This window comes from Lytechinus variegatus, chromosome 2, assembly GCF_018143015.1.
Source record: "Lytechinus variegatus isolate NC3 chromosome 2, Lvar_3.0, whole genome shotgun sequence".
Classification (NCBI taxonomy): domain Eukaryota; kingdom Metazoa; phylum Echinodermata; class Echinoidea; order Temnopleuroida; family Toxopneustidae; genus Lytechinus; species Lytechinus variegatus.
The window spans coordinates 18,497,066-18,521,751 of record NC_054741.1 but is presented as its reverse complement, the minus strand read 5'-3'; the positions used below and the strand labels follow the sequence as shown (position 1 = coordinate 18,521,751).

The window sequence follows — 24,686 nt, the reverse complement described above, 5'->3', positions numbered from 1 at the left end:
TCTGGGTTTTTGACAAAAATGTGACCTTATAATTCATTTAATTAAGTCATTTTGGAATGTATTCTATAGTTATTTGAATTGATTAATATTATTGAGATAAATATGAATGAAATACATTGTTGCTTATTCATATTGATCCAATTCATTGGGCACCCAATCTTTTAGCAAGTAGACCATTTTTTTTATCTATGTGACCAGCTCTTGTCTATAAAAAACTTATCCACACTGTTCATTGACACCTGTAAAATGATTAAGCTCAATCCATCCACATCATTTAATAAAATAACAAGGTTTTAAATTGTACAAAGTAAAAAAATGAGGGATTTGAATTTAATATATATATATGGGTATTTGAAAAATGATTATTGTATTTCTGTGTTTCTCTTTTTATTTATGAAGCAAGCGGAATGACCCCAGAGCAGTTACAGCATCATCAAGAGATAACAGGGGTTGTACTCCTATGCATGCTGCAGCTGCTTATGGTGAGATAATTATCCCAGCTTTTTAGATATCTCAATGATTGACTGGGAACAAAACATAACTTGATATGATTATATGAAAGGAATGGTAATATTAACAGGAGCTTGTTGAGGGGGCTTTATCTTCCATTCTGTTTAAGGTATTTCATATAAATTATCTGTTTGAGTATGAGGGATGAAGTTGATTTCACATTCTGCTGGTCTTTGTATTGCCTTGGTCTATTGGAGAACCTCTTATTCAGCAGCCTTGTGGCCTTTGAACTCCCATTTTTTATTCCTTCCACCATCTTAAAAGGAAAATCTAAATATAATCAAATGCATTATTTACCGTTTAACGTTTTATACAAATTAGCTACCATTCGTATTGTAAATGACAAAAAGCACTTGAAAGTTTTTTTTATTGAATGGAACGTCCCAAAACTGGCAACTTCAAATCATCTTATAACAAGTTTCATTTAAATGCTTTATATTAATCACAACTTATCGAACATGACCCTGTATCTGTTTGGTTTCCTTGTTTTCTTTAAAAAAGACAATGTTTTCCTCTATATTTCTTTTGTCCAGGTCATCCTGAAATAATCAGTATTCTGATGAGACGAGGAGGTGAAGTAAATGTAACAGATTATCACGGATCAACCCCATTGCATCTTGCTTGTCAGAGAGGCCATCAGAATGTTACAGTAAGTCAGCAGTAAACTGACCTTGTTAACCCATTGAATATGACTTGATTTCAGTATAACACATGTTCTCCACCAATTGGGTGATTTCAAGTTCAGTGTTGACCTTTGGTGTTGGTGTTAGGTCAATTTTCACATGATTATAACACCAGACATAAAATGAAGATGGTCCCTAAAAGTCACTCACTCGTTGTTGAGATGTCAATAATGTGATCTGTATCAGTTTTACAAACTCTGAGTAAATTTTAGAGCTAGGGGAATCAATCCAAATTTCAACACCAACACCAAGGCCAACACCGGACTTGAAATAACCCATTAACCTGAGCCTGAGATATCACTGGCATAGGGCTCAGTGTGTTAAGGGTTATTGATATTTCCATTACATGCATGTACTGTATGGAGCATTATTCTTACTCTTGTATTGGTAGTGTTTTACCAATGATGACTATTCTAATGGGGCATTGCAAGAAACTTGCGATCAATTGCAAGTCTGTTTTCAGTCCCCAAATCAAGCATTTCCAGTTAATTACAAATTTGCTATTGATTACTAATCCGCTCCTTGCAACAAGGAGTGTAATCTGATTTGCTATAGCTAGAAGGGATCAATCAATTGTAAAATTGCAAAAGAATATATGCAATTGATTGCAAAATATTTTCTTGCAACTCCCCCTAAGTCATTGTCTTTCTTTAGGGTCAACTATATCACTACAGAATAGGAGGGTTTCATCTAGAGCTTCAACCTAGAAATTGAATGTGTCTCACTTTCAATACATTTCATCTGTAGGGGTATATCACCTTGAGAATCATCAGAACTTGTTTCATAAAGCTGCTTGTAAGTTAAGAGCAACTTTAAGAAGGACTAGTGATCCTTTCTTGTGGTAAATGGTATATTCATTGGCGATGGTTTGGCACGTATGAAAGGATCACCAGTCATTCTTAAAGTCGCTCTTAACTTACGAACAGCTTTATGAAACACCCACCTGATACTGATTTGTGCTTCAAATGAAACATTGATGTCAGGAGAGGAGAATAGCATTGTGATTTTGTTTCCTGATGTTTGTATAGAGATATAAGATAGAAAGTCCTCGGATCATGAGAATGGCCATTTGCAATAGTATTACAAAGGTACAGTTTCTTTGTAGTGCCCAACTTTCCATAATAACCATATTTTTGCATTTTCTTACGTAATGTATAAAACCATCCACACAGTTATATTGTTTTCCAGTATCAGTCATATGTAGGTTTTACTGAGTTTCAATACTCCTTATGGACACCTTTTTTTACAGTTATTGCTTCTTGCTAAAGGTGCTCTTGTCAGTATAGAGGACAATGATGGCAACCGACCTCTGCATCTTTGCTGTGCTAATGGCCATGAAGAGGTGAGAATGATATCATTAGCACAAGAGGATTTATAATTCCTTTAATACTAAAAGACTGAGTTTGAGTAATGATAGAATTAAGCATGATATCTAGGCATTATACAGATTTGGGTACTTGATGGCATTTGAGCAAAAATGCATGATTTACACTGGAACTTTTCTTAGGTAAACCTGTCAATTTACTATTTTCTTTGTTGGATTGCTTGGTTATAATGGAAAATACCTGTTTTAGGTTGGGGTTCTCTTTGAGTGATACATTCTCTCAACCATCACTGACCAATGTATCTACATACGCAACACTGAATACAATACACTTGTTCAGAAGTATACGACTGAACACTCTTATTGATCATGATCATGAAAGTTAAAGATAAATACCAGTTGTGGTAACGATCTCAAAATGAGTTCAAACAGAATCCAATGAAATTCCCACTAAAGTGTTTGTATGTATAAATAAAAATATGTCCTAAATAGCTCTGGAAAGAAATGCGTAATTGCTGAGAAACAAGCACAGAATTCCCCCAAATGTCGGGTATTTTTTAAAGCAATATGAATACACTGTCCCACACATGTTTTTCTGTGTTAGTGATCATCAGAATATTCATTTTGAGCTCAGAATGTCATGATTTTACAAAGATAAGTTTACATTAATGTTCCAGATCTAGATGTATGACAATATTTTGACAATTAACCTTGATTTTAACCTTTCTCATGAAATAATTGCCTGCTGCAACTGCTGTCTTTTACCTTTAAGTTTGATGGGATATCGAAGTGTGACACATTACCAATCTGAACTATATATTTTCATGTTTACATTTGTTCTGTTCCAGTGTGTGAAGGCATTACTTTACTCTACCAGACCATCCCAAAGGGTGTTTATCAATGCAACAAACACCAGAGGAGATACAGCACTACACTTAGCATCAAGATGGGGATATGGTAAGAAACATGTCGGGTGTCAAGTTTCCAGTGTCAGGTTTTCGACACCTTATCAAAGTCGTACCCCCATCCGAGAGTCTTTACACTTTTTAATCCTCACAAGTAGGCCAAAACGGTTCAGGAATGCATGAAAAACTGCAGAAAAAGCAGTGCATTTCCCTTTCCCTCAATTTTTGTTCATGCGACGATTTGAGATCAAGACCCTTGCAGGATATTTGGGAGAAAGATGAAGTTCTGACTGTGGCTCATCAGAGCTGTATTTTTGATGTTTTGTATTAGGTGAAATTTTTTTGCAAAGGTTTTGTGTCTGTGAGTATCACTAGTCCAACATTGGCCAAAATGACCTTATCTGTATCTGCATATGAAGATGGAAACCAAAATAATGAATATGCTTGATAAATGAACAATTATGAAATTATCTGTATATCACAATATAGACTCAAGCAGTCATTACGGCACATTGCATTTTGATGTGTAGATATTGCTCTATATGATTTGAACATTGGTTATGTGCTGAATTTTTAGGTAGTTTTAAGTACTGCCTGATTTTCTTCAGCTTGGTGAAATGCCACTTCATTCATATTGTTTCCCTTGAACACACACATAATAGTCTTATCCACACCGACTCATCATGTATGTTATATTTTATTTCAGCTAACATTGTATCACTGTTGATAGAGCACGGTGCATCAGTAGAAGCGAGGAACAGAAGACAGGAGACGCCTCTCATGTGCTCTCATAATATCAACATCTCAAGAACCATTCTATTCAGTACACAAGATGAGGCCGACCAGAATTCAATGTCTCCATACGTGAGTTATTGCTAGAGTCACACCAATGATCCAAGGATGATGTCCCATTGAAAACAGTGTTATAGATTTGGTCTGCCTGGGGTCGGTGGTGTTGGTGTGACGGTGTTATAAATCAAGTAATAGCCACAAATTATATGTAAGCAAGACATTCCAAGAGGAAGAATGGACAGTCAATAGATCGCGTAGTGAAACGCTTATGAATTGATTGATTGTCTGCTTTTTGCATTGAGCAGTAAAAGGCAATTTGAGTTACAATTGATACATCTAGTGTAAACACCCCCTGTGATTGTAATTTTAGTGATAGGTTGTGTTGAAACCTAAACAATTATATATGATGTGGTTTCAGGGATCCCTCTTTAGATTTCATACTTGATACTGATAGGTTACTGTAATTCTGGGCCCCATCTTACAAATAGTTAAATTTGATCCAATCAATCATAACTCTATGGAAATCCATCAGTGTCATAATTATTTCTACAGGAAGTTTGCAAAATGTCCTTTGTAAACAAAGGCGAACAAACCAATTTGTTGAGAAAACAATAAATTTATGAATATATATCATAATCTAGAAAACGTTTTTAACAAACGTGCATTTTATATGTGGGCGTTGCTGGCTTTCCATAGTTGAGGTTGATCAGGGCCCTGTCTTACGAAGAGTTATGATTGATCGATTCAATCGTAACTACGGAAAGCCAGCAGCGTCAGCATCTTATAAATGCATGTTTGTGCAAAATATTTTCTAGATATAATAGATATTCATAAATTCATTGTCTTTTGATGATTTGGAGTTTTCCCCTTTGTTTGCAAAGGACAGTTTGCAAATTTCCTGTAGAAAAATTATGACACTGATGGATTTCCAGAGAGTTGCGATTGATTCAATCAATCGCAAGTCTTTGTAAGACAGGTGCCCAGTTGTTTGTCAGCCCCCAGCCATGGATGACACTGAATAGGTTTCCTTTGATACCTAAATTGATTGTGTACAGGCCACCAGTCCTCCCATAGCAAGCATCCTATCTACCGTTGGTGATGAAGATATTCTGGTGACGCCAATCAAGGTCTCTGTTACTCGACTTACCAAGAAACTACAACCTGCACAAAAAGAGGTAAACCATTTGTATATTTACGGCCATGGCACAGTGGTAGAGCATCCGCCTCATGAATGGGAGGTCGTGGGTTCGATCCTTGACCGAGTCACACCAAAGACTTATAAAAATGGGACCTTCTGCCTTCTTGCTATAGGTGCTCAGCATTTAGATTGTAGAAGGGTAATAATAATATTATGTTATGCAGGGCCTGCTGGTAGAGCAGTTTCCTGACTGAAATGGCTACCCTGGGTAAATACAATGTTTTATATGCAAGAGGTACGGGGTATGAAACAGTAGTTCATCGTATGAAAGTTTCATCATAGATATGAAAACCATTTTCTCATTTGTAATTATGATAAATGTTTATTCCCTGTTCATCTACTGTACAAATTTGGATTGCAAATAATTCCATTATCTCTTTCTCATTTTTCACCAAAAAGATTAACTTGTCATATTTTTAGTGACATGTTTCCTACTTTTGGATCAGGTTATGTTAAAAGAACTAGTTTGCTAGAAAATATTGGTCTTCAATTTTCTTTCGGTGGCAGTTGATAATCAGTGTCGAAATTACATACAGTAATTTCAGTATCTTCCAAAGGAATGGACCTGAACAAAGATTGAGAACAAAATAAGCTCTCCTGAGTATGATTTCTTTCAACATTTTGTTTATCAGGTTGAGAAGTTGCTTCGCAGTGTTGCCGATGGTGACATCCTAATGATGAAGCATCATCTAGGTTGGCTTAGCGATGATGAATATGATGATGACGACGATGATGATGACAACATTCCATTGGACTCTAAATTGTGTCATCCTCTCTGTCAATGTCCCAAATGTGCAATGCTACAAAAGGTAAGTAAAAATTATGATTTTTCTGACTAAATAACTCTTGATGTATTGTTTCCTCTATTAAAGGGCTTCAAAGCTATAATGTGATCTAAGTTATTCAGGTATTGGCTTGCCTGCATACAATGTCTACATGTTCGCAACTCCCAGGGGAGTGTTCAAGCTGTGGCAGTGACACACATTAAGTGTAAGATTGTCAGTGATATAAAGTCAGCAAGTAGCCATTAAACAAAAGTCTCCTACCATGATTCACTGTCTTTATATAGGCATGTAACTTATGTTTCCTGATGAATTGAAAAAGACAGGAAAAGGTGGTTATAAAAGTGTATACATACAGTATATAGATACATGTGTATACTGTACATGTAATCTGTATCCTGAAGCAAGATGGTCCACACGTTAACCAATGTTTTCAATCTTTGAAAATGAGAGCGATTTCCATTGATATATATCCTGATGTTTTTATTATTAATATCCATCACTTACATAGCTTGTGTTTTTGTGGCACTGTTAAAAATCCATTTGAAGAAAACTTTGTTATCATTCTCGATTAGTAAAATTCACCCAGATTTTTGTCCAGCCAATAACCTTTGTCCCCTTCTGTTGTATACAGCGTACCACGATCAGCGCCACCGGCCTGAGCGTGAACTCCCACAACCAAGAAGGCTACACAGCCCTTCACGTTGCTGCGTTACACGGCCATGACGCCATGATTGATGTGTTGCTCCGTCGAGGGGCGAGTGTCAATCAGAAGAATGGCAGTAGTCAGCAGTGTACACCCCTTCATCTAGCTTGCCAGTGCAACCATCCAAAGGTACGTTCCTTTGAGACACGTCGTTACCCACAATTTATTTGGATGCCAACCCCACTGTGTTGTTGGCATCATTGAGCATGGAATTATCTTGTGTTTGTTATCTATGATACATGCAAAAATACATATGTCACCAAATGTAATAAGAAAACAACATCTACATGTCTGTCTTTGCTGAAATCTCCTTTTATTTATTGTATAAATAAAGCAAACTGCCTGTAATTGTAATTTATTTGTTGGGTATATAAAGGCTTGATGGCTCATATCCAGATTGATATCATAACTGTAATAAAGTAAAAGTAATAAGGATTGTTTATTATGTACAGCGGTGCTCAAAAGTTAGTGTACCCTACCAGAAACTGAACTTATTCAAAGTGTTCAAGTTATGCCATGTTTTAGATATTTGATTGTGAAGTCAGGTGATAAAATAATACATTCAATAAAGTTTGTTTCTCTTGGATTGCTAAACATTATAGTTTTGTTGTCTACATTCAACACTCGGCATGAAGGAGTGTCATTTGTGATGGGGTTCGGTAACTTTTTAGCACAATTGTATGAGATACTGATGACTCGAACATGATTCTTGATCTTGACAATGATTGTATACTTTCTAAAGACATTTATTCATAGCTATACAATGATATTCAAATCTGTATAATTCGCACCAGACTTAGTTAAATGTCCTTCTCAATCTTATTGATTATGATCTATTTCAACCAATCATTGGAATGTCTTCTTTAGATTGTATCCAAACTCCTGCATCATGCAGCCAAGTGCAATATAAGAGATGTGAGAGGTAACACACCGCTCCATTACTGCTGCCTGAATGGACATCTGGAACCAGCAGAGGCTTTATTACAGGTGGGTTACTTTATCTATTTTTTTCAAGAAAAATTTTCACATTTGCTGCTCATGACATTGTTATTATCTGTATCTGTTTATGGGAACTCCCGTAGGAACTCGGCAGGACAGCTTTTTGCTGGTAAACGCCAAAGTGATATACCTAGGAAACATTTTATGTCTAGGATAATCAGTCATAGTGGCTGACGTTATAGAAGACAGATATTATTCTCTGGTCTTTTTATCAATGTGGAGACAATGGCAGAGTGGGGATTCGAACTCACAACCTTGCGATTATGAGTCCAATGCTCTAACCACTGGTTGGATATTGTAATGGATACTGTATGTCTTTGCATCATGAAGAAACCAATATATCGGATTGTAATAGGTATAGACCTTATGCATTGATGTCATCGTGCCACCATCTTAAAGGCTGGAGCCATTGACTTGCATGCATTGGTGATCTGCAGCTGGCGCATCTCTTGACAACTCTTTTAATGCGTATTCCTATATCCTTTGAGGGAGGGCGCTCGGAGATGATGATGTCAGAAGGTCTATTGCAAGCCATAGAATGACATACTGTTTGATAAATTAGATATAAGTGCCTGTCATGGTCTGAAAACAGATTAATTTATCTTTAATGTTTCATGACTGACCAAGGTTTCTGACATTGTTATTATTTATTTATTTGACCAAATTATGATACAAGCATATATCAATTTTATTCATGGTAAAAACAAACAATATAGAATGGAGCAGTGCTACCAGCTGGTCAGGGGGTAATAAAATAAAAGCATGATAAAGAGCTGTCGTTCGGAAGCATATCACCACCCCCCCCCCCACATGTAGCGCTGCGTACAAATATCAAACTTTATACAAAACATATACAAATAACAAAAAAATAATCTATTGAAAAAATATAATGTCAAAGACTTCATCCGAAACAAAAATTGAAGTAAAAGTAAAAAAATCATACATTAACCTGAAGTTTATAAAACATGACAATGCAAGTTTAAGTTCCACGGCTTAGCTTGTGAATGTTTAAAATTTGTGCCTTTCAAATGATGCTTCATTCTCTGATACATCGTCACTAATGGTTGCTTTTATTGTTGCTGGGTCTGGTGCGGCTGGTGATGTTGCCGCTGCTGTTGCTGCTGCTGTAGTTGTCAGACTTGAAATCCTGTGCCCAAGAACATTCTTATGTTTTTTACTGCTTTTTAAAGTCAAATGATGAAGCTATCATGCAGACTAACCTTGAAAAATCAATTTTGATTTCTTTACTATGCAAGAGCTTGTAACCCCGACTGGGGCGTCTCGGACTTCGGCGGGTACATAGTCACCCTTGGCTACTTTTCAGATTTTGTTTCAGAGGGGAATATCATGCCTCGGTTGTTGTTGCAGTTTTTTGCTGCTCTGTGGTCTGATACTGCTGTTCATTGTCTTGGAAGTCTTCTGTATTTGTCGGTAAAGCAATTGAACTTCGACCTTCACTCTCCAGACCAAGAAGCCACTGCATACAGGGTCAGTGAGCACCTCTAAGACCATTTTGTGGCGTTGATGAAATTCAGGTCGAGGGCCACCACCTGTTCGTGAACGATCATCCCTGTATTTTTTGGCCCTCGACACCACTTTGTGCCAGAGGTCCCGGAGGTGAATGCATGGGGGCTTCATGGCCTTGGCATTGGAAATAGGCAGACCGCCACTCTGCTTCTTTCTCCCAGGCCCCAAGAACTCGTCCTTTAGTATTTGGTTTATCACTGCTTCTTCGCTTTGGCATTGGAAATAGGCAGACCGCCACTCTGCTTCTTTCTCCCAGGCCCCAAGAACTCGTCCTTTATTATTTGGTTTATCACTGCTTCTTCGCTTTGGCATTGGAAATAGGCAGACCGCCACTCTGCTTCTTTCTCCCAGGCCCCAAGAACTCGTCCTTTATTATTTGGTTTATCACTGATTCTTCGCTTTGGCATTGGAAATAGGCAGACCGCCACTCTGCTTCTTTCTCCCAGGCCCCAAGAACTCGTCCTTTAGTATTTGGTTTATCACTGCTTCTTCGCTTTGGCATTGGAAATAGGCAGACCGCCACTCTGCTTCTTTCTCCCAGGCCCCAAGAACTCGTTCTTTAGTATTTGGTTTATCACTGCTTCTTCGCTTTGGCATTGGAAATAGGCAGACCGCCACTCTGCTTCTTTCTCCCAGGCCCCAAGAACTCGTTCTTTAGTATTTGGTTTATCACTGCTTCTTCGCTTTGGCATTGGAAATAGGCAGACCGCCACTCAGATTGCTTCTTTCTCCCAGGCCTCAAGAACTCGTCCTTTAGTATTTGGTTTATCACTGCTAGGGAACAATTCACTATAATGCTCCCTGATATATGTGCTAATTGTGAGTAGTTGAGCATCGATATAGTTGACCCTTGGTCCGTCTGGTGTGTCTCAGGCAAAGGCTGCCTTGGTCTCCATTATTTCGTGTCGTGCAGCAGACATTAAATTTGAGACGACACTGGTTTTTTATCAGTGTTGTGAACAAAATATGCGCATGCAAATCAATCCGGATTTTGCCATTGCTGTTTGGCGATTGATTGCAAACCTTTATATCACAGAGCTCACATTATGAACTGTTAAACTCTCCATATTTACACTATATCATGTTTCATCAACCAGAAACAAAGATTTGGATGGATGGTTTGGATAGAAGGTGAATGGTGCAGTTAAATTGATAATAATAATAAGCTTTTTTAAAGCGCTTAATACACCAAAACAATGTGTCTAATCGCTTTACAGATATATTATTACCCTGGTCATCGGATTCAATCAGTCATTCCCGCACACAATATGAGCACATCCTCCACTCCCAGGGGAGTATTCAGTCAGTCGCCGATGAGGCGCATACAGTACTGGACAAGCTACATTGACTTTCACATCCTACCGGGTACCCATTTAGCACCTAGGTCGAGAGTGACAAAGTGTGGATTAACACCTTGCCAAAGGATGCCAGACCGTGGTGGGATTCGAACACACGACCCTCTGTTTACAAGGCGAGGGTCAGAACCACTACACCACGGATCCTCCACAAATTACAGATTAACCTATCAAAAATAGTTTCATAGTGTGCAAACATTAAACTTATAACACTATTCTTATCCATTTTCTGGTTACCTTATCCATTCAATTTAGAGTCAAATCAGTTTAATGTACTTTGATGTCTATTTTACTCTTCAAGGGTGAAAAAAATTGGAGCAATTCCATTAAGTATGCTCATCCGACCTTCTATCCAAGAGACCTTTCCTTATATGATTTCTCTATGTTTTCTAGTCATATGAAAAGTGGTACGGGAATGCTCATGAATTACCATGGCTTGGGCAGTACATGAAGTGAAGCAGGAATGGAGAAAAATCAAGGGTTCAAACAATAAGGTTGATTATTTTAACGGTATAACCCGTTACTTCAATGCATATTTAGTTTTTCCAGTTGTAATAGATTTCTTGGAACGTTTTCTTCTTTCCAGTACGGTGCCAACGTTAATCAAACCAATCAAAGAGGTAATACGCCCCTTCACGAGGCAGCAAGGTTTAACTTCACATCCTTGGTCAAGTTATTGCTGGACAGTGGTCAAGCTAATCCTCATTGTAGGAACAAAGCACAGCAGATACCTCTTAGGCTCACTCAGGTTAGTGCATATAGGTCAATCAGTTATCTCTATTGAAAGCCACTGAATGCAGTGGATCTACCGTATTCTTGATATTTTGTTTATAATGCAGATAATAGTATGTTTTAATTTAGTTTCATTTTGCACATTCACCTTGAACATTTTCTTTCTGGTGGGTTTGGTACCTTATCATTTTCTATTTTCATTTTTGTTATTTCCTAAATATTATTTTTATTATCACTGTCCTTGTTTATTCTGCGCTATCATTGTTTTCTTAATTATGATTATGAAATTTTATAAATGAATTACATGTATGACAGTAATAATATGATAGCGTCATCATCAGTTTTTTATATCGTAGTATATACTTCATCAGCAAGTAGTGTAAGCATACAAATATTTTTAAAGATTTTTTTTTAAATGCTTGTCCATCTTGAGTATTATTTATGATTGTGATATCATGAAAATTGTTCAATACTGCATAACAATATCATATTTATCATTCCACTTCAATGTCTCCATATTTCCTTAGAAACAAAGTGACATTGCTAAGATGTTGAAAGCAGCCATGAGACGAGACGATGACCTGGAGTCGGTGACTTCGACGGAGACCAATGCATCCTCTAGCTCCTCTCAGACTGATCCTCTAGAATCTATCCAGGAAACGGGACAATCTTCAGCTCCACCACCCCAACCTCTAACACCTCCACCCCCTAGACCGCTTGACAATGAAAGTAAGTGCACCCTTAAACGTTCAATGAAGATCTAAAGATAAAACCAAAATCCTATTTTTGAATCTGAGTAATCAAGGAAAGTGTTTTATGTTGATTGTGAAGGCAGTTTATTATGAATGAAGTAGGGACGATGTGGTCTAGTGGTCACGACTTTCGTCTTCCATAGGGACGTGGGTTCGAATCCCAACCATTGCATGTTTTCCTTTAAGAAATTTACCCACATTGTGCTGCACTCAACCCAGGTGAGGTGAATGGGTACCCGGCAGGATTAATTCCTTGAATGAACCGAGCGCCTTTAGCAGCTGGAGCTAAAGCCGGGGTGATATACAGTGCACCATTGAATAGGAAACTAGATAATTGGTGCCTTGCAAATGCTATATATTATTATTATTGTAAATCTACAAACTAGTGTTTGTTGTAAAGCAATGGAATCCCCAAAACAACAAGAAATCAACTCATTCTCCTGAAGGTCACATTCACTGCAAACAGATATTACATAGAGTTGTGCTCAAAAGTTAGTAAACCCCACCACAAAATGCACTCCTTCATGCTGAGTGTTTAATGTAGACAGCAACACTGCAAGTTCGGTGACCCCAGAGAAATGAACTTTATTGAATGTAATATCTTATCATCTGATTTCACAATTACATATCGAAAACATGGCAGAAATTGAACATGTTGAATATGTTAGTTCTCTTGTCGGGACCATCAACTTTTGAGCACCGCTGTATGGAAATACACCCAAATTGTCTGACCAATGGTTTGTGCCCTTATTAGTTGTATATTTAATGTGAGAGTGTTTGAACAATCCTTTCCAGTGGAAATTGTCTATTTTGCCCCATGATATTCTTTCATTGTATTGACTCTGAATATATCTTGTTTTCAGATGCGCTCCCACGACCTCTAAGCGTCCATGACCTCTTCAACTATTTCTGCGACACGGACCGTACCACTATGCGTGCCTTGAACCAATCCATCAGGGAATTCGAACCCGCCCGTCAACTCAGACATGTCGAGGTTGAGGACAAACACCAGGAGAACTGGAATCTCTATCTTAGACAACAGGTAGGAAATATTCATCATATTTGATTGGCATCATGTTCAAGTGTAATGAGGATTTTCATATTTCAAGCAAAAGAAGTGTTATTTCTATTTTTTTATAAATATCAGTTTATAGTAAATTTAGAGAAAAACTGTTAATAAATGATAACAATAATAGCTGGATTTATTAAGTGATTTTGCTTGAGGATACAAAGCGCTGCTAGTATTGCCCCGGCTTTAGTTGTGCTGCCATATATTTCTTCCTACCGGGTACCTATTCACCTCACCTGGGTTGGGTGCTGCACAATGTGGGTAAATTTTCAACTGATGGAAAACATACCACGGCTGGGAACCGAACCCACGTCCCTCAGATTAAAAGACGAGAGTTATAACCACAAGGCCACTATGCCCCCCACATTACTATTTTTCTTATTTTAAAGTTTTTTACTCCACGCAATTCAGGGTGCTGTTTCTCAAAGATTTGTGTTTGACTAAAAATCACATGTAAATTCCCAGTTGCTTGCATTATGCAAGACATTGCCACATTGGTGAGGTCATGTTCAGAGGATGTGCTCTACTGGGTAACCAGCAATGAGGTTACATGTTAAATACCATGGCCGGTGTTCTGAAGTCGGGTTTAATTTAAAATTTGGTCTAAAGTTGTGGTCTAACTATGGATAGCCAATTGTGACATAAAGCGCTGACAGAAGAAGCTCAGTAAATCAGCTCATTTGACTCCCAAATCATTCCTTGCTCTCTGGCATGGATAAATAAGATAGTTGTATTCACCATTAGAGAAATAGGAAAAGGCACAGTAAAATTCCAGTAATTCTAGCTCAGACTAAGACTGCCAGTCTAAGTTAAACCTGATTTTGTAATACAGGCCCATGTGTGTTGGCCGTTAAGTACGACTCTAAGGCCTGTATTCTGAAGTCGGGTTTAACTTAAACTCAGGTTTAAAGTTGTGGTTGAAGTGTGGATAGCTAATTGTTACATAAATCACTAACAGTAGAGATATCATACTTCAGTTCATTTGGCTCTCAAATCATTCATAATTGCCTCTGAAGTATAAATGTATTATTGTCTTCACCATCGATGAATCAGGAAAGAGCACAGTAAACATGGAAAACATACAACTTAATAAAAAAAATTGATACTTTTGGCTTCCCATACTTAAACCACAACTTTAAACCTGAGTTTAAGTTAAACCCGACTTCAGAATACGGGCCTAAGTCGCACACAACTCTATGTGAAACCCAACCATTAGTTTGGAAGTGTCATTGTTGCTGTTAATGGGAGAAGCGATTAACATTGGGCTTAGATTTTTTTAAGTATTTATATAATTTGTTCATTATTTCTCTGTATTTTAGTTTCAGGATGTAACTAATATCATTTTTGGGCTAATTTGGTCTCACCATTCCAATTTTTATTTTAATACTTGATTATGTAAATAGTTGTTCATAGTTGTAGGAGTAGAATTTCTCAGAGATCATATATCCAAGTTCCAAAGTTTTATCAAATCGATGACAGTCATAACGTCATTCCAAGTCCAACAAACTTACTCTTAGACTGGATGAACTGTCATTTGAGTATTGATTATTTGAAGGAGTTTTGATATTTGCCAACTTAAAGGTTGGTACACCTTTTTTAAGTTGGACAATATTTGAAAATAATCCTTGCAAGATATGAACATTTTTCATTTTAGTATAAAAGATAAATTTGAGGTTTTTTTAAAAAATAGATATTGATATCAACCAAAATCAAAATGTAGCGCAACAATGATGCTAATGATTAAAATGATTTTGAGATGAATTGATTGTATCTCTTGATGATGTACAGGCTTTGAGCAATATAAATTCTTTTCTTTTATCATTTATAAAACATATCAGATATAAAAACATGTCTAATACCTTTAAAGGGTTTCAAATTACAGTTGCTGCTCATGAATATTCATATTGTCCTCAAATTGGCAATGACATAGCTGTACCTTTTACCGTTTACTTCCCATGCAACAAAAGGTGTATTTCTTGGACATGTTGTATTCCCTGTATACAAAACCCAACAAATTATTTTGATAGTATATGGGTGGATGAGATGAGGCACGAACTTATGCACAAAGGTCAGAATTTAGATTTCATGACAAGTGTAATGTACCCCTCCACTTTATTTTTGGTAGTTTATTATCTTTTTATCTTCCCCTCTAGATAGATGTATAATTATAGTCTATAAAACCTCTTTAGCCATATTTATAGATCCAAATATTCTGCTCTTCGTCAATATTTTCAGACTGTGAATCAAGTTTTTGATGGTGATTTCTTTTGTTTATTGACTTTTTTCCCCCTCATTCTATCTCTCCCTTCTTTTCTTTAATGTACACCCCTCTTTAATTCTATATTTATCAATCTGTATGGGTGTACCTCCCTATTTTCTCCTTCTGCTGTCTGCTTTCAACTTCCCACCCCCTATCTCTAACAAACATCTCTCTCTCTATCTTTACATGTCTTGCTATCCCCTTCTCTTCATAACATTTTAACTCTAAATCTTGTCCTACTTGGGTCTTCTTTTCAAACTGTGTCTTTATATGAACCCCAAATCGCCAAGTTACAATAGTAATTCATGATCCAAATAAATGTGCATTTTTCTAAATCAGTTATTTCTTGTATTTATGTTTTTATTCAGTTGGATGGAGTGTTATGTACAGTTTCTTTGTTTACAGATATGAACTGGGATATTTTCATACTGATCTATTCTGTGTTGTTCCTTCCATCAATGCAACAAATTCTCTCTTTTTTGTATCTCTTTCTTTCTCTCTCTGTCTGGCTGGCTGGCTGTGATCTTTCTTTCTCTCTATATATCTTTCTCCCAGTCTCTCTATCCCTCTTTCCCTTCTTTTTCAGTGTCTCTCTGTTTTCATCATTTTGTGCCATTTGATTTGATATTTTCATGGCTTCTGCCCTCCAGTTGTGCAGAAATATTATTTCTCTCTCCCCCTCTCTCTCTCTTGATTCTTTTGTTTTGCTTATTTTTTAAATTATTGTTTTATGTTCACATTACAATATGATTTATTCTCCTTTGAAATGTTGGCCTGCAAAATTGTTTTTTGGTCATGTTTGCTATTATAACCAATATATTCTGTACTGTATTTATAGACAACTAATCTGTTATTCATGCAGTTTTTTGTGTGTAGACTTCTAAGGTTATGTAAATGATTTATAGGCAGTAAGACGTAGATGTGATAATTTGACCCTCTCTTCCTCTATCTTCTATTTTCATTTTTGTATTTACTCTCTCCATCTATCTCTCGTTCCAACTATCTATCTTTCTCTCTATGTATTTCCCCTTTTCTTCTCTATCTATTATTTCCTTTTACTATTACCTGTTATTACTTGTGAACTTTTTAATTGCTTTTTCATGTTATATTCCATTTAGCTTGTTTTCACTTTTATAATTTATCTTTGAACTAGAAATCCGGAGCCTAAACCCTGTTGAGTTGTTAAACCTTTTGGATTTTAGGGGGTGGTACAAGATTTTGTCTTTTCTCTATATTTTTCTTACTTTCACACTAAGAATTTCAAAATCAGTGATGGGTTAATCTTTAAAAAAGTGATCTGGGCACTGTCTTACAAAAAGTTATGATTGATCTGATCAACCACAACTATGGAAAGCCAGCAATGTCAACGTCTAAAATATTTTCTAGATGTGATGGATATTTCATAAAGTCATTGTTTCCTTGCCAATATGGAGTATTCCCCTTTGTTTACAAAGGGTATTTTGTAAATTTCCGGTAGAAGAAAATTATGACACTGATGGATTTCCATAGAGTTATGATTGATTGGAACAACTTTTACTCTTTTTAAGATAGGGCCCATGACTCTCTTTTCAATAAGGAAATTAAAACTTAAATGATTGAATTACATGTAGTTATGATTTTGTGAAAATAATTACCAATATTGTGCCTTTATGTTTCTTTTACCCCTAGCTTGAAATCCAGCACTTTGATAAAAAGAAACTGAGACGAACCAAGACTGAGGATAAGAGTGGACCATTCTTTGATTTGATCAAAGAAGAACTTAGCAATACATCTCATATTGAGAACTCGGACAGTGACTCGGATCATGTGATGCCAGAGCATCAGGATGATTACCATGACAACAGGACACCTGAATCATCAGGTTACCATGGCAACTCAGTAGAGCAAGACAGTGATAGGACACCATCTGAATTAAAAACAATAGAACGGGACAGTGATGGATTATCTAGTTTCATCAGATCAAGTAGTTTTTCAAAGGGGTCGCCAGAGACTTTAGAAAGAGGGAACCTCGACAGAAGCGAAGTAGTGGACCAAATTAGTGATGCAGGGGAAGAAAATGGTGCGTTGAAATCCGGGACGCACTCGTCCATTACGAGCTCCGCTGTATCGAGGACAGACGCAGAACACGGAATGCTAGTAAACCAAAGCCAAAACAATTCAAACAGCAATAGTGTATACATTGGTTCATCTGTGAACCACAAAGACAATGTAAATAGAGCAGTCCTTGAGAGTGAGAACACACCTGGATGTGTTAACACTCGTATTAACCATGAAGATCATTCAAGAGGAACTGTTGAGGATGATGCGTATCATAGCAACCAAGACCAAGGGAGAGTGCATCCTCCCATAGAGGGTTTGAAGATACCAGTATCAGGCTCCACTCTTAATGGAGTTTGCCAAGATGAAGAGTAGTACATATCTCTATGTACTTCTCTTTTTTTCCAGTTCAATGGAAGACAATAGCAGCGAATATCTCTTTAATCATGAAATCTGTATAACAACTCAATTAGGAGAATAGTCAGAAGTGAAATGTTGCACAGTTGGAGTTTTCAAGTATGGTGTTGATGTTGGTGTTGGTGCTGGAAGCAATATGATGAACATTGATTACAAACACCATACCAGTCTCATTATTGAGAGTTTAACACCAAGTTAAGTCAGCACCAGCAGGTGTAGTGATTTATAGTTTTATTACCATAGCACCAACACCAGCTTTTTAACACCAAATTTGAAAATACCCTAAGTAATGGTATATCTTCCAAACAATGGGGAGATACCTGTTGAAAGTGACTGTGCATTTTACTGTATTTCACATCTATCTCCTCCACCTCTTCTCGTTGTTGTTTTCATCTTTGCTTCTTCTTCTTCATCTTCTTGTCCTACTATTCCTCATCCTTGTTATCTTTATCCTCCCCCTGATCTTTCTAATTCCCTATCTCTTCTCCTTCTTCTCTTCTTTCCTCCTATCCATTGGAACTTCTATCAGGACTATCTTTAGAATGTATTACTACGTATACCTCATCGTATGCTGCAAGTTCATTAGAATTTATTAGCTAATCCTGGCTTCTTCAAACGAAAGGGATAGATTTAAGTGTACTTACTTACCTTGTATTGATGTTTTATGTATTTAATTGTCTTCTTGCATACCCCCCCCCCCACAATTTAAACTGTCATTCCACCTGTTCTCCCTTTTCCCCTCTCCTCAGTAATAAGTGATGTAGCTCTTGTAGAGACACATCAATTTTCTAATGATATTTATAATTTTCCTCTCTACAGATATGATAGATCTAGAATATCCTTTTTTTTTTGGGGGGGGAGGGGGTTGGCAAACTTATACATGTTTCTGACAGGTAATCTGCAATGGTAGATTTTCATTTGTTGATATAATTTTTTGCTGATTGAACCTTCAATTTGGTTCTGATGTGCAACAAATTGCTGTGGTTTGAATGTGGCTGTACATTTCATTTTATTTTTTTTGATAATATTGCTTTGGATTTTCTTTCCTTCAATTGCACGTGATATCGCATTATATTCATCTCATACCATACATACATACAAGAAGCAGTAAGTTTAGATGTTGCCATTTGTTAGTGCTATGCTAGGCAAGCATGGTGTGATCTCTGGTGGACAGTGTTCTGAATCACATGAATATGACTCCCAATTCAGATCAAGCACAAGTGATTGATTTGAAATTTAAGTTGTTTTCATTTTCAAAATATGCTTTCAAATGATAGCATTAGCAAATGCTGCAGTAATCATCATGATATTGAATAAAATGGCAAACAAAATTTATTTATATTTAAATTAGCTGTTCACTGACCAAAGCTATTACAAGGTCTGTTGCACCTTGTTCTTTGAATGCAATATTCCTACATGATTGCTGAGAAGACATTTTCATTAATAGGTATTATTTACCGTCTATGAATATTCATAAATATTCTAAGTAATTGATTGGTTAGTTGGTGCTCAAGTAATAAATTTTTTTTTTTTTCACGATATTTTCTGGGGCATGCTCATTATGTTATTAAGCATGCACAGTCCTGCCCCGGAAAAAAATAAAAAATCTATTCGGAGGTCTCGTCGAGTCCTGGGCACACCAAAAAGTGGATTTTCTCTTGTAGGTAACCAATGACCTGGCTCTGTCATATATGGTTATAGCACAATTTCACATAAAGGTTTATTTCATGTTTGTTTAGTATTATTTGTTGATATTTTAACAAAGCTTCAAAATTATGAATTACAGTGTCAATTCAATATAACATATCGATGGTAACAAAAGAATAACCTTGTCATATCAAAAATCTTGTAATCAGTTGATTGTAACTCTGTGGAAATATAGTTAGTCATTGACTTAAAGTTATATTTGATTCTGCAATCAATTTTATGTTTTGTGCTACAGGGCCTGATTAACAAAAAATTGCATTTAATCCAAATTAAACTCAAATTGAGAATGATCTCAACTCCAGTTCACTTGACAATGTTTGTGACGTTTTTTGTGTGAGTGTGTTTTATGCATGTGTGTATTTTTTTTCTCAACATTCAGATGGAAGATATTTGGCTGTCCTTCTATTTTGTAGTGAATTCCTTTACATCATTAATATTGATTAATTCATAGATACTTCATTAATTCCTTTGATTACTGCAACAAATGAATGGTCAGTCGTGTGCAATAACGTAATATGGAAATGATGATGAAAATAGAAATTAAGATAATTTTTCCAATTTAGTATTATAAGTCAGTAAACTGTGAAATTCTGTTTACTTCATGTTTACTTCAAATTAATATCATTTAAAAAGGTGTTATAACTTACGAAAAAGTATTATCTACATTTCTTTGATGATTTGTTATTATCAGTCTCTTAGATTGCTACTTATGTGGATGTTCTACTGCGCTTCTGTTTATGGTCACGTTTCATTTCCCCATTTAGGATACACCTACATATATATATATGATGTATTGAGCATGTGCTTCGGTATGCCATCATATCAAATTGTTGTGACTAAACTGAAATACTTTATGTATCTATTTATTCTCGAAGATTACGGTTATTGCCATCAGAAAAGCTTGGCATATGGAAGACAATCTAGGCTTAAAGATGATTAATCATTACACAACTTCTTAGTATGATAAAGACCTTTAATAAATAAACATGTAATGTGGAATTATTTAATGACTTCATACAAGTAAAGATCTTATGGGAAATATTATAGTACATTAGTAGTTTATTCAAAAATACAAATACCAATTTGATCATGACAAATCATTCTTATATTACCTTATATAATTTCAATATATTTGTGTTCAAACCATTTGGGAATTTCAGAATAAGTTGATTTTGTTGGAAAGATAAGCATTTCATTAGATATATTTTGAACATGATGAAAAAATAATGCCCCTCTAGATATTCCCATCACCACCTCTGTAAACTACAAAGATTATCATAATTTATTGTCAGAGTTAAATGATTCCTTTAATGGAGTTAAACTTTTTTTTTGTAACAAGTCACCCACCTAAAGATGATGTGTACTAAGAAATTGTGACCGTTTGGATTATCGGCAATAAATGAACAATTGTCACAGTTTGTTCAAGTTGTACTGTTTTCATATCTTTAAATTGCAGGCAGGCATGTTCCAAGTGTTGTGTGTTTCACTCTAATATGTCAAATTTACAATGCTTTGCGCCCATTATGACTTCTTCATTCTAATTTAGATAGTGTTGTATATTTCCTGCTCTATGTGTATGTTGATTCTTTTCTCCTCAAAGTTTAAGTAAAATATATTTCTGATATATTATATTGTTTTTTTCCTGTCATAATTTGTTCTATTTGATAATAGAGATGTGTGAATGACGTTGTCAAGTAATACAATGACATGCTCCTGAACCCTATGTCATAAAAGTTGGTATCATAGCAAATCTTGCTGGATTGTCGACAATCAAGAAGTAGAATTTCACTGTTGCCATGGTAGTTCGCATTCTAGCAAGAGTTGCTACAATTTTATGTTTTCATGAAATGTGGCCCTGGTGTCTTGTGGCCACTTTGACTTAATTAGTCATATTTGATTTCAGACAAAATATCAATAATAATAATAATATATGGTATTTATATTGCGTACATATCCACCTTGTAAGGTGCTCCAGGCGCTCCTAATTACCTGGCTAAGCTACGCGTTCATAGCGCACACAGCTTCTTAAGGAATTAACTTCCTACTGGTACCCATTTACCTCACCTGGGTTGAGTGCAGCACATTGTGGATCAGTTTCTTGCTGAAGAAAATTACGCCATGGCTGGGACTCGAACCCACGACCCTCTGTTTCAAAGTCCGGAGACTAATCCACTGGACCACAACGCTCCGCTCCACATATCAGTATTATAAGTAGTAAATTTGATTGAGAACTGGTGATATATAGTCTAAGGCCCATATTCTAAAGTAAGGTTTAACTTAGACCATGGTCTTACCCCGGGGTCTAACTCTATGCTGAAATTATGGGAAGCCAAACATTTCAATTTTTTTTCATTTTTTACATTAAATGCTTTTCATGTTTACTGTGCTCTTTACTAATTATTTAATGGTGAAGACAATGGTCATACTTATCTTTCCCAGGCAGTTATGTTTTGGGATTCAAATTAACTGATACATTGAACCTCTACTTTTAAGAGATTTATGTAGCAACTGGCTTTCCATAATTAAACCACATCTTAAAACCAGAGTTTAAATTATACCCGACTTCAGAATACAGGCCTAAGAGTTTAGGCATTTCATTTTTGCAGGGAAGGTTTTGTATATTTGATCGCAGGTGGAAGACTATGCACATAATACAGAAATACAAGTCTTATCATAATTTCATAATTTGGCCATTTTGAAGCCAAAAAATGACATTTGTTGTCACGCTTCAGCAAATTTACAGTTCCTGAACTGACTTTAAAGTCCCTCATCACCCACCTTTGTAGAAAGGGAGAGAGTATACAAGGGCCCTCTCCGTCATCGCAAAGCCACTCACAATTTCATGTTATATAATGTATTATCTATATAACATTTGAGACCAAATTACATATCCATCAACTCATAGAAACAATACATACCAAATCAAAGGAAGGAAATTATAATAAAAAAAAAATGAAATCAAGTTCCCCGGAGTTGTTTCTTTTACCCGCTCGCGGAGACATGTTTTTTCTTCAACCTTGAAAAATAATGGAAAGGCAGCTCAAGTATTCTCTCATTTGATTTTGCATGTAACAGAATTTTCCGTCGTACTACCAGCAACAATTATGATGATTATCTCCGCTGCTGGTGCTCTCGATATGCATTTTCTTGTTAACTACAGCGTCTTTTAGATTTTCCTTGAGTTTTTTCATTTATATTCAAGCCACACTTTCAATTTGTCAGTATTCAATTATTTTGTGGCTTTGAATTCATATTTTTTTCCTTCATATCTTTTTTTTCTGTTCTAGTCTGCAAAGACAGTGTCTTTAATTTCGCTACACAACCGGGCTTCCACATACGTTTATTTTCTGTAAATGCCCCCTTTTTCTTCCCAAAAGCGAAATATTACAAATTGATTTATAAAATCAATCTGCCCTACCCTCTCTTCTCCCTCTAAATATCATTTCTATTCCGCTCATCCTACGTCTATTGTTTTTTTTGGTCTATTTTTCTTTATTCTTTCTTTCTCTTTCTGTCTGTCTGTCTTTCTTTCTTTCTCTCTCTCTTTCTCTCTCTTTCTTTGTGCTTTGGTTTCTTTAATTATTTCGGCCCCTTTTTTAACCCCTTTCCCCTTCTTCACTGTCCGCTGCCTCTAATCCACAAATTTCAATGCTTTATTCTAAGTAATATTTCGCCTGGACACAATCATAACGTAAACTTGTCTTATAGAAGGTTCAAACAGTTTATTTTCAATTTAAATCATCTGTTGCATTCGTTACCATATTTGATTTTCCATTGAATAGCGATCTCGGCCTTGACCGTATATCGATTCGTTTTAATTTAGCCAGTGGACGGTGTTTTTGTGAAGTAATGTCACAGTATTTTTAAATACTGACACCCTTATTGCGTTACTTCTTGCCCAATCTTGGAAAAGAGATAATTTTTACGCGTTCATAATCCTATGGCGCGCCTGGGGGGCGTTTCATGAACATTTTTGTCTGACAAGTTGTCATATCTGACATCTTTCCTTGATTCTGATTGGCTGAGAGGCACTGTTACTATAGTTACTGTCGGATAAAATGGGACTTGTCGGATAAAACGTCCGACAAGTCCTTTCATGAAACGCTCCCCTGGTATCCACTCGTCAATGGAAGCACACCCCCTCCCCCCCCCCCCGAATTTTGAAGCTACCCGCAACAATTATGATAATCAACACCGCTGCGAGTGGTCTCGTTAAAACGTTATGCATTTATTTCCAATTTACGCAACCACAATTCCATAGATTTTTTATTTACATTTCATACTCTCTTTGAGTATAGTCGTCATCATTTACACACTAGAAAAATAAAGAAGAGTGGAAAGGAATGATAGCGCCTTCTACCCCTTGTTAAAACCCTGTTACTCCTCGGCCATTTTGATTTCCATGCACCCAATCATTTTTTTTGTATAGAGCGAATGCACACTAATTCCCCTCGTATTGACGAATAGTGTCACAAAGATTTGCATACTATATATTAACAACAACACTATAGCAGGAGAAGATGAACTATACCGACAATTTTTCTCCTGGTTATAATAATGAAAGAGAAAACGTATATTGATGTTGTTTTTTTATCTGGTTGCAGATTGTGACCAGCCGTGCATGAATGACTATCATGGGCGGAAATCCGTCCACAAAGGTAGAGGGACCGGGGCCTTGAAAATTTGACAAGCAAAAAAAAAAAAAAAAAGGGTTATCACCAAAAATGTAAGGTCATTTATCCCAAACAAAATTTGACAAGCAAAAAAAAAAAGGTTTTCACTCAAAATGTAAGGTCATTTAGTCCAAAAGACACGTATTATTTCGATTGTGAAGTGATGTATTTTTCTCCATCAGAAAAAAAATAGGGGGACAATGATATTATGTCCCCCTACTATTTTTGGTATACGGAGGGGGACACGTCCCCCTGTGA

The 24,686-nt window shown here is 36.3% G+C and overlaps 1 protein-coding gene across 1 annotated transcript in view; it reads left to right on the top strand.

Moving 5' to 3' along the window:
- Window positions 1-18,349, top strand: part of LOC121407490 (ankyrin repeat domain-containing protein 27-like) — a 39,381-nt gene extending 21,032 nt beyond the window's left edge. The window contains exons 13-25 of the mRNA XM_041598595.1: window positions 400-482; window positions 1,044-1,159; window positions 2,443-2,535; window positions 3,366-3,474; window positions 4,129-4,286; window positions 5,270-5,389; window positions 6,045-6,221; window positions 6,829-7,029; window positions 7,768-7,887; window positions 11,368-11,529; window positions 12,041-12,242; window positions 13,129-13,307; window positions 17,263-18,349. Coding sequence (XP_041454529.1) covers window positions 400-482; window positions 1,044-1,159; window positions 2,443-2,535; window positions 3,366-3,474; window positions 4,129-4,286; window positions 5,270-5,389; window positions 6,045-6,221; window positions 6,829-7,029; window positions 7,768-7,887; window positions 11,368-11,529; window positions 12,041-12,242; window positions 13,129-13,307; window positions 17,263-18,006 — 2,464 coding nt within the window. The 3' untranslated portion in view covers window positions 18,007-18,349. The remainder of the gene's footprint in view (window positions 1-399; window positions 483-1,043; window positions 1,160-2,442; window positions 2,536-3,365; window positions 3,475-4,128; window positions 4,287-5,269; window positions 5,390-6,044; window positions 6,222-6,828; window positions 7,030-7,767; window positions 7,888-11,367; window positions 11,530-12,040; window positions 12,243-13,128; window positions 13,308-17,262) is intronic.
- Window positions 18,350-24,686: the final 6,337 nt, after the last annotated feature.